The sequence below is a fragment of the Gorilla gorilla genome, chromosome 5 (assembly GCF_029281585.2).
Source record: "Gorilla gorilla gorilla isolate KB3781 chromosome 5, NHGRI_mGorGor1-v2.1_pri, whole genome shotgun sequence".
NCBI lineage: Eukaryota > Metazoa > Chordata > Mammalia > Primates > Hominidae > Gorilla > Gorilla gorilla.
In genome coordinates, this window is record NC_073229.2 from 107,089,753 (window position 1) to 107,106,200 (window position 16,448).

At 38.9% G+C, this 16,448-nt stretch overlaps 1 protein-coding gene across 5 annotated transcripts in view; it reads right to left on the reverse strand.

Moving 5' to 3' along the window:
* The window catches only part of UBE3D (ubiquitin protein ligase E3D), a 174,893-nt gene that overhangs the window by 58,731 nt on the left and 99,714 nt on the right, over positions 1-16,448 (reverse strand). For 3 of the 5 annotated variants that reach the window (XM_055391459.2, XM_055391460.2, XM_055391461.2), the window contains 2 exons: positions 9,767-9,812; positions 7,999-8,137 (listed from right to left, as the gene is read on the reverse strand). The exons of 1 other annotated variant lie outside the window; for it this stretch is intronic. In XM_055391459.2, coding sequence (XP_055247434.1) covers positions 7,999-8,137; positions 9,767-9,812 — 185 coding nt within the window. The remainder of the gene's footprint in view (positions 1-7,998; positions 8,138-9,766; positions 9,813-16,448) is intronic. One more of the 5 variants, XM_004044335.5, reaches the window with a different exon arrangement.

The following is a 16,448-nucleotide window of genomic DNA, read 5'->3' on the forward strand; positions in this document are numbered from 1 at the left end:
AAATAAAAGATCTCTACAATGAAAACTATAAAACATTGATGCAAGAAATTGAAGAAGACACAAAAAAATGGAAAGATATTCCATGTTCATGGACTGGAAGAATCAATATTGTTAAAATGTCCACAATACTCAAAGCAATCTACAGATTCAATGCAATCACTGCCTAAACAATGACATTCTTCACAGAAATAGAAAAAAAAATCTTAAAAGTTATATGGAACCATAAAAGACCCACAATAGCCAAAGCCATCCTGAGTAAAAAGAACAAAACTGGAGGAATCACATTACCTCACTTCAAATTATACTACAAAGCTATAGTAACCAAAACAGCATGGTACAGCATAAAACCAGACACACAGACCAATGGAATATAATAGAGAACCCAGAAACAAATCCATACATCTACAGTGAACTCATTTTTTACAAAAGTGCCAAGAACATACAGTGGGGGAAAGACAGTCTCTTCAATAAATGGTTCTGAGAAAACTGGATATCCATATGCAGAAGAATGAAACTAGACCCGTATCTCTAACCATATACAAAAATCAAATAAAAATGGATTAAAAACTTAAATCTAAGACCTCAAACTATAAAATTACTGTAAGAAAACATTGGGGAAACTCTAGGACATTGAATTGGGCAAAGATTTCTTGAGTAATATCCCACAAGCACAGGTAACTAAAGTAAAATGGGACAAATGAGATCACATCAAATTAAAAGTTTCTGCATAGCAAAGGAAACAATCAACAAAGTGAAGAGACAACTCACAGAATGGAACGATACATTTGCACACTACCAATCTGACAAGAGATTAATAACCAGAATACATATGGAGCTCAAACAACTCTATAGGAAAATATCTAATCAACTGATTAAAAAATGGGCAAAAGATATGAGTAGATATTTCTCAAAAGAATATACACAATTGGCAAACAAGTATATGAAAAGGTGCTTAACATCATTGATCATCAGAGAAATGCAAATCAAAACTATAATAGGATATCATCTCACACCAGTTAAAGTGGCTTTTATCCAAAAGACAGGCTAACAAATGCTGGCAAGGAGGTGGAGAAAAGGGAACTCTCATACACTGTTGGTGGGAATGTAAATTAGTACAACCATTATGAAGAACAGTTTGGAGGTTCCTCAAAAAACAAAAAATAGAACTACCAGCTGGGCACAGTGGCTTACAGCTATAATCCCAGCACTTTGGGAGGCCGAGACAGGTGGATCACTTGAGGTCAGGAGTTCAAGAACTACCACACAATCCAGGAATCCCACTCCTAGGTTGGTACCCAAAAGAAAAGAAATCAGTATATCAAAGAGATATCTGCACTCCCATGTTTATTGCAAAACTATTTACGAGAGCCAAGATTTGGAAGCAACCAAAGTGTCCATCAACAGATGAATGAATAAAGAAAATGTGGCACATACACACAATGGAATACTTGTCAGCCATAAAACTCAATGAGATCTTGTCATCTCCAACAACATGGATGGAACTGGAGGTCATTATGTTAAGTGAAATAAGCCAGGCACAGAAAGACAAACTTTGCATGTTCTCACTTACTTGTGGGATCTAAACATTAAAACAACTGAATTCATGGAGACAGAGAGTAGAAAGATGGTTACCAAAGGCTGGGAAGAGTAGTGGAGGGATGGGGGAAGTGGGGATGACTAACGGATAAAAAAAAAAAAGAAAGAATAAGATCTAATATTTGCTAGCACAACAGGATGACTATAGTAAAGAGTAATTTAATTGTACATTTAAAAATAACTAAAAGAGTATAAGTGGATTGTTTGTAACACAAAGCATAAATGCTTGAGGTGACAGATACCATATTTACCCTGATGTGCTTGTTATGCATTGTATGCCTGTATCAAAATATCTCATGTAACCCATAAATATATATACCTACTATGTACCCATAAAAATTAAGAATAAACAAAATAGGAATTGCAAGGATCTGAAAAAGGCAAGTGTTTGTGAAAACATCTAAAATTGTTTAGAATTCTGTCATTAACCTGGGGCTATGTCCTTAAAAATTCTATCCATACCATTTAGATAGCCTGGAGCAGCTGGTTGGAGCTGGAGTTAATGAGGTAAGATGTGGGAATAAACAGGAAGGGTTTCCTCCACTCAGGGACCAAGGCTATGAAACACTCCTTCCTTATCCTTGAGTATATTTGAGTATATTTTCCAAGGAAGACTCTTCTGGAGCATTCTCAGTGAGAGTCAATCCTTAAGTTAGGGGAGAGGCAGAGTTTAGCCAGAGGGCTTAATCTACCAGTAGAACCCTTTGCCACGTTACTACTTTGGTATGCAGTGTACAGAGTGGATGAGTGCCAGTTGAAATAGAACTGGGAACAGGTACAAGGTGGGAAAGCAATGCTCAGCCAGGGGACTTCTGGGCCTCAGGCTTGATTCAGTGTGTACCAAGGAATGCCAAAGGCAGATCTTGTTCCTACTGTGCCATTCTGACCAAAGAGGCCCTGACCAAAAGGACGACCATCTAGTCTCAAAAGAAAGAGATGGTATCCTCCTGACAATCAGCCTCTAAAACTGCAGCACTACTTCTTGTGGAGGTAAGGAAGGCTGCCACTAAGAATGTACATAAGGGTCTTTAGAGATAGAACGGTGTCTCCCCATTTGTATTCTGCAAACATTAATCCCATAAAATGCCCCTAGAAAAAGTCTCCCTGCTATCAAGTACATTTGGGAAATAATGTTTACTATATTCCTCAACTAGGAGGATCACACTACCCCTTAAGCACATGCAAGGGGCTGACAAGTCATGCCACTTAAAAACATCTTACTTTGTTTAACCAACCTTATTAAAAGAGGTTAACATTATTTAGTGGTTAAGAATAGGGGTTCTTGAGCCAGGCCTTGTACTTCATGTTCCTCTACTTATTAGCTGTGTGAGCTTGGGAATGTTGTGCACCTGTGCTCAGATTCTCTACCTGCAAAATGTAAATAATAATATACCTTCCTTATGGAGGTGTCATGAAAATGAAATGAGCTACTAAGTACAAATCACTGAGAACGGTACCTGGAAAACAGAAAGAACTAAAAAAAAATTAGCTATTATAATTTATATTATTATCTGATTATTAATATCTAATTTTTTTTTTTTGAGATAGGGTCTCACTCTCACCCAAGCTGCAGTGCAGTGGTGCAATCATGGCTCACTGCAGGATTGACCTCCAGGGCTCAAGCAATCCTCCTACTTCAGCCTTCTGAGTAGCTGGAGCTACAGGCATATGCCAGCACATCTGTTAATTTTTTAATTTTTTACATAGATGGCGTCTCATTATGTTGCCCAGGGTGGACCTGAACTCCTAGGCTCTAGTGATCCTCCTGCTTCAGCCCCCAAAGTGCTGGTATTACAGGTGTGAGCTACTTTGGAGCAGAGAAATGCTAAGTATAGAAAAATCCCCTCTCTACCCAAAGAGAAGTCAACATGTCTCTGTAGCACAAAAAGCACAACTAAGAAATCAGAATTTCAGTCTCCAATATCAACTTAACATTCTTGGGTATGTGTTTCCTTATCTATAAAAATAAGATTATTAGACTAGTTATTCCTTCTAGTTACAATAGGCCAGGATTCTAGGAAAAATACATAGTTGCCATTAAAACCAGCAGCTCTTGCCCAGTCCCAGTTCCAACCTGATTGCTTTTAAGGTTCTACCTTCCAGACATCTTACCTATACTTAAAGCTGCCATTGCAGGACTTCAGGTTAAGAGCTGGTTGCTGCCCAGCAAGATGGGTATAGAAATGGCCTTGTGCCACCTAACCCCAGAGTTCTGAAGCACACAGAGTGAAATAAACTAGCAACGGCAATGACGTCAACAGGCTGCAACTTGCCTCCTCCAGAGGACACCTCTGCACCTCTAATGCCTACTGCCTTGGTTTCTGGCACAAAAGCCTGGGCATCATTCCCATATTCCCTACTGTGGTACTGTGGTCTCCAGTACCCAGAGAGTCCCATCCTATATATTGATCACTTTGCTTATCTGAATCCTGCCAGCTCTTTCTAAGGGCTGAACTCTTCTTCGAGTTTTTCTCATTTGTACAAAACACCAGGTTGCAGTTTCAATGTGGATATCCATCTGTGCTCAACTTTGCTGACATATCTTAAATCCAGACCTTATCTGTTGAGTCTAGCACTGCCCCAGCAGAGAAAGGGCTGCTGCTTCTGCCCTGAGTGTATACTGTACATACCTCTGTGTAACCCAGCTCAGTCTTTTAGATTTCTAGAATGTCACATGGCTGTGTCCATCTGCATTTTAACTGTACCTTCATCCACCCATCCAGCCATCTGGCCAGCCATCCAATATTTATTAACTTCTTCCTACATCCAGGCACTATACTAAGTTCTGTTGGCACAATATTGAACAAAAACAGACATTCCCCCATTCATTCAGTCAACACATATTTTAGTAGAGGAAAAAGACGAACAAATAAATGAACAAGATCAAATAGTGGAAAGTGCTATGAATAAAATTAAACAAGGTAAGGTTACAGAGTAATGGTGATGTGAAGAAGGGGGGTCAGGTTGGGCCTCTCCTCAGAGGGGATACCTGAACTGAGACCTGAATGACAAGAAGCAGGTGGCCATGCAAAGACCTGGTGCAGAGTATTCTCCCAGTAGCAGGGAAAACAGCCAGTCCACAGATCCTACAGCCAGAACCAGCTCGTGATAAGGACAGGGAGATAGAGCCAGTGTGCCTGGAGCAGAGTGACAGTGAGAGAGTCGGAGATGAGGTCAGAAAGGGAGGCAGGGCCAAGATGTTCCCCGGCCTTATTGGCCAAGATAAGGAGTTTGGATTTTATTTTCATTGCAACAGGATTCCATGGAAGAATTTTAAGCAGGAAGCGACATGATAAGGAATGATAAGTCCATCCATCTTCTTGGCACCACTGCAACAACTTAGTATATGCTTAGCAATATGTCAGTGAATCTCAATCAAATCCTATATTTTGTTGGCTTATAATCACATTAGAAATAGTAAGGTACTATAACAGAGTGGAAGCTATATTTATAACAAAACCACCAAAAGAGATCCCTGTTGGCCTGAGAGAAATGTTACAGTGTAATTTAAGAAGTTAGAATTTCATATTATGTTGTTTTAATTAATAAGATAAACTCTTCTTTTTGGGATTCAGCAGTGATAACAGCTCAAGCAGGAGCACCAAGTGAATCCTAAAATGACAGCTTTACAGAAAAAGAAGCACTGCTCACAGTGACTCAGCCAGAAAAGTAAGAGAATTGGAAATGTAAAGATAACTTTAACAAGTGTCATTCTGCTATTTTATAGCTCTTGCCAATATAGCTCTTAAAAAATGTGCATGAAAGTGAATTTCCAATTTAAAAAAAATCCTAAACACAGGCAAAATTAGAAGCCCCATTCCTCGCCATTATAATAAATGATGAAGTGGGTGGTACAAAGATGAAAAAGCAGAGCATCTCTTTCTAATCCTGACACACACTTTCCCATTTTCACTGATCCTTTATCTTGGAGTGAAGACCTGGGTAGGGAAGATGATTCCTGGTATGTTCCTAATAAGAATACATCTTTCCAGGGGTGACAGCAGGGACCAAACCAGTTCATAAGATTCTGTCAAGTTTCTCTCTATCTGTGAAACTGGAAAAGCATGTGTGTTTCTGACAATGATATTCAGAAAAGCGACTAAAACCACATGAAGTACAATCACCAATAGAAAAGGGCATTGAGTAATTAACATTCAGACCACTCTAAGAGCTCCTCTAATTAAAGGTGCTAAGACCACACTAATGCCGCCAATTGCAGGCCAGGCTTCATGCACCTGTGTTTCCATGAGATTGAAATGACATCCTTAAAGGGGGCAAGGCCTCCTGGGTCTCACAGGGAAGAAATATAGATTGGTCTTCCTCCCAAACCTCCCATATTTGGTTTAGATTACTCTTTTACTTTTAATTTCTTTAAGACTTGTGTTGAGGCTACTTTGTAATAAAATTCCTCTCAAGTTAAATCATCCATGGATGACTGTCCTATTTCCCCCAATATGCCGTAAAATCCTTTAAGTCAGAGTCATTTCTCTTGCTGCCCACTCACCCATGGCATGCAAATTTCAAACAGTACATGAGGGAAGGAGTGAAATAAAAAATTATTGTTTTTCAGCTTCACTCCTCAAAGATAACCACTGTTAAGTTTCTTGTCTCTCCCTCCATGAACATTTGTGGGCATATACAAACTTTTGCATTATTCAATCCCATAAGCAGAACTTAAAGAAGTATGGATATACAGAATTTTAAATCATATCTGGTTTAAGGCAGTGTATGAATAAATAAAATAAATACAAACTACTGCAAAATAAGGGGAGGCTGTGGACATTCCAAGGCAGATCTAATAACCTGCCTCCACCCACCACTCACACTCACTCCACCCCCAGGACCTTAGTGGGCACTGCAGTTGGTGGCAGATGGAGTAATCCTGGTGAGTGAGTCCAGTTTGGTCTCTGACCCACTGAGTATTTCCTGGCCAATTCAATCCATTGCTCCAGATCTCAATTTCCTCTCCTACAAAATGAGAAGATGTTCTTTAAGGTCCTTTGAGACACCAGGATTGGAGTTGACCAACGGGCAGCAAATATAAATAGGCATGCTAAGACCAAAGACTGTACTCTATGAGTGCCTGAGGCTCAGAAAGAGGAAGAGCATCACAGAGACAATCCATGTAACAGATTTCCAAGAGGAGATGAATGTAAATAAGATTGGAGCAGTTTTTTTCTCTCCATTTCTTGAGGTATGATTCACAGGAAAATCCACATCTTATTTTACCACATAACAGAGGTACAAAGCAATATACAATGCTCCTGAAGTTTTCTTAGGATACATTAACAACCCTTCAGAAGTAGAAACAACCCATGTTTATTTATTTCTCAGCAACATACGTTGTATTCCCACCAGCATCCGAGGGCTCGTATTTTCCCATTGTCAAGAGTCGCAGATATGTGCAATTACATATAGTAGTGATAGGGCCACAACTTAAGCCACAAGTTAACATTTAATTCTCATTTGACACTCATTTGACAATTAGCTGACTGTGAGGGAGGCGGGGGGTCTTCCTGTTGGTCATCTTGCTGGCCAGTCTACATTTGCAGAACTGAGTTAGACTAGGAGAACAAATAAATATCAAGGGCAGTAGGGAAGTGATAAGGGAGAGGGCTAAGGAGAGAGAGGGAAATGGCTCAGAAAGTAGAACCCTGTTAAATAGACCAATCCTGTTAAACATCCATTTGGCAATTTGACTTCAGGCTAACAGCAGCAAAGCCACTAATAATGACCCAGATTCCTGGGTCTCCTGCAAACTTGGGAGAAGGGAGGTGGCATTCACAAGTGTCTACCTGATCTTCTTGCCATTTCCCAGAGGCAAGATGGGAGCTGGAGAGCAAAGCCTGGAGTTATACAGCTGTGAGTTCTGCCACAACTAGACAATTACCTAGTCAATTCTGAGCATCTGTTTGTTCGTTTATTTAAAAAGAGATAGACAAAGGCCGGATGCGGTGGCTCATGCCAGTAATCCCAGCACTTTGGGAGGCTGAGGCACGCAGATTGCCTGAGCTCAGGAGTTCGAGACCAGCCTGGGCAACACAGTGAAACCCTGTCTCTACTAAAAATACAAAAATTTAGCCAGGTGTGGTGGCATGCACCTGTAGTCCCAGCTACTCGGGAGGCTGAGGCATGAGAATTGCTTAAACTTGGGAGGTGGAGGCTGCTGTGAGCCGAGATTGCACCACTTCACTCCAGCCTGGGCAACAGAGAGAGTCTCTGCCTCCAAAAAAACAAACAAACAAACAAAAAACAGATAGACAAAGCAATACATGCATTATGCTTGTTATTATTTGAAACTAGGGAATTCCACGGGCTATCTCCTGTGAAAGAGAGGCTCCTTAAAAAATAATTCCAAGTAAAACTGAGAAATCACAGCCTAGAAAAGAAGCCATTGCTCACCTGAAAGGAATTCATATGGCGAAGGGATGAAGGCAGATTGGCATTGCTCTTTGATAATATCAACAGCAGCTCCAAGCAGGTTGCAGAGGGCAGGGTTAGCGGGTGGACGCTGATGTCCCTTTCCCACGAGCTGACAAGTCTGGAACACACCAACACATTAACTTTCAAAAATGCATTATCATAATTATTTTAAAAATCTGATATGAAAGAAGAAAACTCAATTGTGAGAGAAAAAGGCAAAGTACAAAAACTAGAAATAAACTATATTAAAAATTCACAGAGAACATGTCCAAGACGTTTTTATGGTGTTGTTGATATAAAGCAGACGGATCAGGCAATTTTTCAGGCCATCATTTCATACTCTGAAGTACACAGTCACAGGAAATGCAGTCTTAGTTGTGTGGGACCTGCTGGGGGAAGGGGTGGCAGAGACTAACGGCTAACACACTGAATGCTTCCTACATTCTATGCCCTGTTCTACATGTAATCTCGTTTACCCCTCAGAAACCTAAGAGAAGGAACTATTGTTATCCCCATTCTACAGCTATGAAAATGGTTTTCTGAGCTGGATAGGCCCTTATGGAACATTTAGCTCAGTGATTTTCAAACTTTTAAAAAGTGACAGAATCCTTTTGTTAAAAAAAAATCTTGTAACAGCCCCAACTTATAATACAAATAAAAGCGAAGCTGCTCTGTCTGAAGGGGAAAGGTTGGTAGGAGGCCTCCCTTCATCTTCCAGAGTGGCCCTTGAAGCATCTCTGCTATATCCTGCGGAACCTATTTGAAAATCCTTTCATTTTAGAGATCAGGAAACCAAGGGCTAGAGAAGTAAAGGGATCTGTCTGAGATGAGGCAATATGTAGAAAGTGATACGGCTGGGGCTAGAATCCTGGCTTCCTGGCTCCTCATCTAGTGCTTACAGTAAAGGGAAACATCAGAAAATAATTATGAGAAAATAAAGTAATAAGAATAGCATGAGTTTTAGGTTTTCAACTTTTCTGTTTACTTATTTCCTCTCTGATCTGCGACCAAAGTGTCTCTTATCACTAATTTTAAAGATATATGTATATAATATTTATATTGGTTTATATAAATAGACATGTATTTTTTGCCACTTCTATAAACTTCTCTCTGAAAAGCAATCTTTAAGCAAATCAGTGGTGAATAATGGAAACTTGGAGAGAATCAGTGGTTTGGGACATAATGGATTTTAAACACTTTACAGAACAAGTCATGGCAAATGGTTTAGATGTTTTATCAATCAGGTTACTTATTATGCTGACAGATTTCTGATGTGGGGTGATGGAGTTCACTCTCCTTTGAAGTACTGGCCAACTAGTTGGACTGGAATAAGACACTGCTCCAGTTTTTGTGTAGGGGAGAATAGAACACCTCCAACCCCCTTTTAGCTCTTAGTAGGCTCTTCAGCTGGCTCTGGCAGCCAAACTGACACCAGGCAGATTAACAAGAGAAAAGTCTACAAATTTTATTAGTTTTACATGTACATGGGGATCTTTACAAGTAAGTGAAGTCCAAAGAAGTGGCCAAAGCAAGATGCTTTTATACATTTTTTGGCACAGAGTGATAAGTATGAGGAAAATGACAGGACAAGGAAAATCGGGCTAGAGGAAGTAAATTTTCTAGGGGAGTCACTGGAGATACATGGTGTGGCATCTGTAAAACAGATGGAAGATAAGGTAAATATGTTTATTTGGGTCCACTGCAGTCTCCAATTCCAAGTCTCGGGTGATAAGCGCTGTTTTCTCACCTTGGTATGGAGAGGGTGCCCCTCCCAGAGGAATCTTGATCGCTTGCTGCATGCAGGAAAAGACAAACCATGTCCTTTAATTTTTTTTTTTTTAGAAAAATAGAAAATTTTAATCTTTACGTACAACTTGTCAAGACCCCTAACTGTTTTTAAAAAGTTCCCCCACCCCCCTCAAAATCTGTAGAGCATAAGTCTTGGCCTAAACTGACCTGATTTGTAAAATATCTTCCTCTCTGCACTTTTCCCTTCAGCCTGAGGCTCTTTGCTGATCTGCTCACAACAGAAGCAGCTTGGCTTTCCTCTGGTAGTACCACCAGCCCGCAAACCTAGAGTGTACTCTTCACCCCTGGGTCACAGAACTTCATTCTCCCCTGCTCTGTAACCCAAGGACCCTACAGCCTCTGAGGTCTAACACCCAAGCTCTTCCTTGCAGAAGAGCTGAGATGCTAAGGAGACCATTTGCAGCGTCATAATAAGCCCTTCATTTGTTGAGCTCCCACATGGCTTTCTTCAACCACCTGGCCCACTTCCTTCAACCACATTCCACTTTGGAATGCGTGTCTTTAAGGCACCAAGTGATCTTAAGAATTGGCTCTGTTTCTTTGAATCCAGTGATCCAAATTCCTATCTCAGTGAGACCTCCAAAAAAAAAAAAAAAAAAAAAAGGATTGGCTCTGCTCCTAAGGAATGTAAGGCCTGCCTTTTACACACCAGTTGTATTTAGTGACAGCTGGATGCCAGTCCACACCCCTTCAAGCACCTCACAGTCCCAAACAGGGTGCTCCTACAGGCCTCCCAGGGTCCTGTTAGTGGAAGAAAGGCAGCTCCAGGAAGTCTTCGTCTAGCCTTCATGACGGGAAATAGTTAATCCTCTGGGAAATACGCTTGCAGTCCCGGGAAGAAAAGAGTTGTTCCTCCTTGGGGACATACACCATCATCTTGGCAATTTCATTCAGTGTCTCTTCTGTATACAGGAGCTCCTAGCTCAGGAAGGCATCCCGTCCACACAGCCTCACGAGACTCCAATTTCTCCAAAGTTTTCACCTCTAAATAATCAATATACCAATCTGACACATTTTGGGATGGCATGTCCTTCACTCCTTCATAGGCAAAGGCACATTTAAGTGTCTTTTCTGTGTTTAAAAAATTATCTTACATTGATTGACTGGTTCTGCTATTCTTTTTGCTTTTACTCATTACATAACATTTTCAACATTTCTCTGGAATGAAAATTAAAATGTTGCTGTCTTTTCCATAATTCAAACTTAGTGCTAGTGCAGTGGCTCTAAGCTCACTCTCCACCCACACCCCTTCCTCATGCTCTCCATAATCCACTGTTGTCTTACATATACAGTTAACTGGGCCTGGAAGGCAGTTATCCTTGCTGCTGAATTTCTATTCATCCTGTGAGACCCACTTACATATCATTTCTTAGAGATATTGTCCTGTTTCCTTTATAAGAACTTGCCTAATACCATACTTATATCACTTACATACTAGTAAGGCATTTGTAAGTGATATAAATATGGTATTAGGCAAGTTCTTATAAAGGAAACAAATGCCTTACTAGTATTCTTATTTGGGATACGTCTATGTCTCTAATTCTTTCTAGATCAGACATGAGTGATTTCCTCTAACTTTCTCATCTTCTTTGGAAATAAAGATTTAAAAGTTGCCTCAATATTGCTTTTCTGCAGACACAGTCAGGTATTAACCTCTTACTGGCTAAAATAAATACCTTTTCAATTTTCTCACTGACATTTGTATGTTCAATAAAACAACTCAAGTTTTCAGAATTTATACCCCTGACCCCAACTCCTGCCACCCACAATAGGGTTCACTGAAGCTACCTTCATTCTGAATTTTTTTAAAAAGTGTGGTGAAAAGGTTTTTGCTTTTTCTGAATTGAATCTCTTGCCCTGGATTGTGCATGTTCCTTGGGAACTCATCAGTGAATCTCTAAGACCTATTCCAGGCCCATGATGCTTTGGACCTTCTCGAAATGAGGTAAACACTGTAGCCTGGACCATGGCCTACCATGGCAGAAAGCATCTCAAGACAGTCACTTTTTCGTCATTTTCCATTCCTCTTTGGGCAGTAATATATTTGCAAGAGAAAGGGAAAATGGCAAATTATGCAAATAAATATTTCGAAGACACATTACTTAGTTAATTATGGCTATAACATGGTCGCCTTTAATTTTTACAAAATTACTTCAGTCTTGTAAGCCTAAGGCCTCAGGTTTCTTCTGACTATCACTTATCCTATGCCTAACACATCCAGGCACCAGGTCAGGCACTTTAGTTATATTTGTTGTCTCTAATCCAAAAGCAGCCCTTAACGGTAGGCATCATTCATCCCATTTTAAAAATAGGAAACCAAAGGCAGAGAAGTTAAGTGATTGTCCAACGTCATGCAGTTAGCAAGAAGTAGGACCAGGATTCAGTCAGGTCAGCCCGAATGCAAAGTCTGTGTTATTCGCACCACACCACACTGACTGCTGAGGACACTGTATATATTATCCTCTCCAAGCAAACCATAAGTAGGAATTTAATAACTGAATCTGCTAATGCCTACTTCTTCTGCAAGATAACTCTTTGGCTTGCAAAATATAGTTGAGTATTTTGATCTTTTTTTAAGAAGTTATTTGGTGGGAGGATCACCTGAGGTCGGGAGTTCGAGACTAGCCTGATCAATATGGAGAAACCCTGTCTCTACTAAAATACAAAAAATTAGCCAGGCATGTTGGTGCATGCCTGTAATCCCAGCTACTCGGGAGGCTGAGGCAGGAGAATTGCTGGAATCCAGGAGGCAGAGGTTGTGGTGAGACGAGATCGTGCCATTGCTCTCCAGCCTGGGCAACAATAAAACAAAAAAGATGCTAATTTATTTTTTATATGTGTGTGTGTGTGTGTGTGTGTCCGTATTACTTTAAAACTTGACTAGGAAAGGTAGTAAGATAGACAATGAAAAATATTCATGTTAGAGTAAGTGAAAATAACCATGTGATGAGAAGAAAAGATTAGGAGGCAATACATTCACAGTTGCTTCCACTACAGGAAAATAATAATCTGGTTTTTACATTTTCTTCTTTATACTTTTATTTTTCAAGTGTTATTTTTATAATCAAAAACAAGTAATGTTATGCTGTTGATGTGATTTCTGGTTCAGACAAAGGAAATTTTAAATGCTGCTTAAAAGTTTCAACATGCTGCTAAATGGCTATGGTATGACCTATCAAAAATGGACACTCAAATAGAAATAAAAATACATTGGCACCGCCTTGTCACTCATCAGTGAGTGATCATGGACAAGCACTCTGGAGCCTAATTTCCTCACAGGAACTTGGAGTCAGGTACACAACCTGTCCAATGTATCAAACTATCAAAATTTATACAAAAGGACATTGTTACAGTAAGGATAACCACAGTCACAAAAAAGATACAATTAGTTATCATGTTAGTTACCCATGCCTCTATGTAATTACAGACATTTGCATGGTATGTAAATCCAACATTGGCATTTTAAAATTAATCCTTCAAATATTCTGTGATTTAACAATTTTTATTCCCATTGAAGCGCATAAAGGAAAAGAGTGTTATCTTGATCACAGGGCCAATAAATGATAGGAAAATCTCAAGCATGATCTTTACCATCTAAATCACATTCTTTTTAATATTCCATGAACAAGGCAAAAGTATATTAGGCATTATTTAATTCCACCCAAAGAGATTAAAAACCCCAAAGGCAAATGATAGGGTAAATTCTAGATATCTCAAAACCCTTCATCTTAAAATAATTTGAACAATCTTATTTTTGAAATTTGACAAACTAGCTAGGACTAATATTGCTCACATTTCTAATGTTCATCCTGCTCTTTCTATTCCCACAGTACGTTTTTCATGAGTCTCAGGACTTATTTCTAATGTTATGATTTATAAACTTTCTCTGTAATTTCAATCACATAAAATATTACTTTAATCACAGGAAGCATTCATACATATGAACAAAGAAAGTAATAAATAAAAATGAAATTAGTTGTTTAGGAGAGTAAGAACTACAGGTAACTTTCCCTCAAAACTTCAGGTAAAGTTTTCATCTTTTTTTTTTTTTTTTTTTTTTGGAGAAAGAAATAAAAGAGAACAAAATGGAAAGAGGAAGAAATGGCTTGGCGTACTGAATTCATACAGTATATCCTAAAACAATCACCAAACTCATTATGTGGAATTTAGGACATATGTTGATAAAGCCAGAGGTGTCATTTGCAACTCTGCCCATGACTCACATATTATATTAGTCTTGGTTCTCTAGAGAAACAGAACTAATAAGACAGATAGATATATAGGGAAGTTTATTAAGGAGTGTTAACTCACACAATCATAAGGTCCCACAATAGGCTGTTTGCAAGCTGAGGAGCAAGGAAACCAGTCCCAGTCCCAAAGCCGAAGAACTTGGAGTTCAATGTTCGAGAACAGGAAGCATCCAGCATGGGAGAAGCAGGTAGGCTGGGAGGCTAAGTCAATTTAGCCTTTTCATGTTTTTCTGCCTGCTTTATATCCTGGCTGGGCTGGCAGTTGATTAAATGATGACCACCCAGATTAAGGGTGGGTCTGCCTTTCCCAGCCTACTGACTCAAATGTTAATCTCCTTTGGCAACACCCTCACAGACACACCCAGGATCAACACTTTTCATCCTTCAACCCAACTGAGTTGACATTCAGTATGAACCATCATAAATATCAATACAAATGTCTGTTGATCAAGCATTTTAAGAACCATAGGGCAGAATCTGGAACATTTCTGGTATTTCCTATAAAGACATCACAGACTACTGGACCTAAATCAGTAATCATCCACTATAAGTCAATAAAAAAGATACTTCAAAAGGAACAATGAACTAAACATCAATTGAAACTTACTTCTGTGATTTTTAAAGTACTGAGAGAGGAAAAGCTTTCCTAGGAGACCAGAACTGTCAGTCAGATGACCTTAGTCTAACAGACCAAAATACAAGTAGAGGACACACCATCCTTATTTCTAAACTTTTGCCTTGTCAAAATTCCCTACAGAAGCAACTATGGCCTATCTATTTTCAAAGAGGCATTGAGAAAGGGAAAAAAGTCACTTTCTATCACCTCTAACAAAAATGGTGAAATTGAGAATGAATCAAACCAATCAATATCAAGAAAAGAACCTGAGTAAATAGAAAGGTGATATAGTCTTCTAGGAAACATGGAGGTTGTTTAATGTAACACAGGTTAAAATGACAATAGAAATGATATAACAACTCTACCAAAATTAAAATATTTAAAAGGAATCCAAAATATTACTGTGTAGAGAAGAAAAAATGGTATGTATGAGAGAGCTCAAGATGAAAATATTTAACTTAAACCTCGTTTCTCATATTTTAGTAGATAATTTGAACTCTTCAACCCTAGAAGAACCTAAGAAAGCAAAGAGCCTATTAAAGATATTGAAATATTATGTTGCTTATACCTGTAAATTTTAGATGCTCACTTTCAAAGCTACACCAATGATATGTCCATCAATTTAAGCTCACAAACTAGCAAAACAAGCAAATTGCAACAACTTAGTGACAGAATTTTTATAAACATTCACCTATTTAATACATAACCAAAATTTTAAAATTCTTATAAGCCACTCTTAGGAATACAACATTTTGAAACATCTAAATATATTGGAATGTCTGTTCTGATGAGCCATATTGACTGCATTATACTTAAAATATTTCAAAAGCATTAATTAAATAAAAACAGACCCTGAAAAAATGCACATACAAACTACTGTTTGTCCAAATAAAGTTCATTAAGTAATGAACAGTATCCACAAGAAAATTTTTCTTTGAAAATGACAGAAGAAAAATTTGACTCTTTTAAATTGCAAATGCCAAAACTGGTCTTTAATTCTCTTTGAATTAACGGGATCTTGAGAGAATTTAAGTACACAATTCCTGAATGCTATGCCTTTCAAACTTTGCCCATATGACTGTAAGTTTGTCAAGGTAAATCTCCCACATGTCAGAAAGCATTGGGAAAATGGTTCTCATTTAAATAAGATACCCATAAGGCAGTCTCAAAATTAAATGTATTACTTCATGCCAAAAATAAGAAATGTCTTTTGTAAATGCTTGTATCATTGCAAGACAGCAGTCACTAAGAACGCAGAAATTAGACTGGGAACACTTTCATTAAAGAAGAGAACAGTGGCTCACGCCTGTAATCCCAGCACTTTGGGAGGCCGAGGCCAGTGGATCACCTGAGGTCGCGAGTTCAAGACCAGCCTGACCAACATGGAGAAACCCCATCTCTACTAAAAATACAAAAAATTAGCCAGGTGTGGTGGCGCATGCCTGTAATCCCAGCTACTTGGGAGACTGAGGCAGGAGAATCACTAGAACTTGGGAAGCAAAGGTTGCAGTGAGCCGAGATACTGCCATTGTCCTCCAGCCTGGACAACAAGAGCGAAACTCCATCTCAAAAAAAAAAAAAAAAAAAAAAAAAGAAGAAGAGGAGAATCCACCCTACAAACAAGCCTGTCAGAAACTTCATAATTAGAAGTGATATAATTAAGAACATAATAATTAGAAGTCTATCTAAAGAGGCCAGCTACTTCTTCAGATTTTAAAGAACTTTTCATTACGGAAAATTTCAAATACAGATTC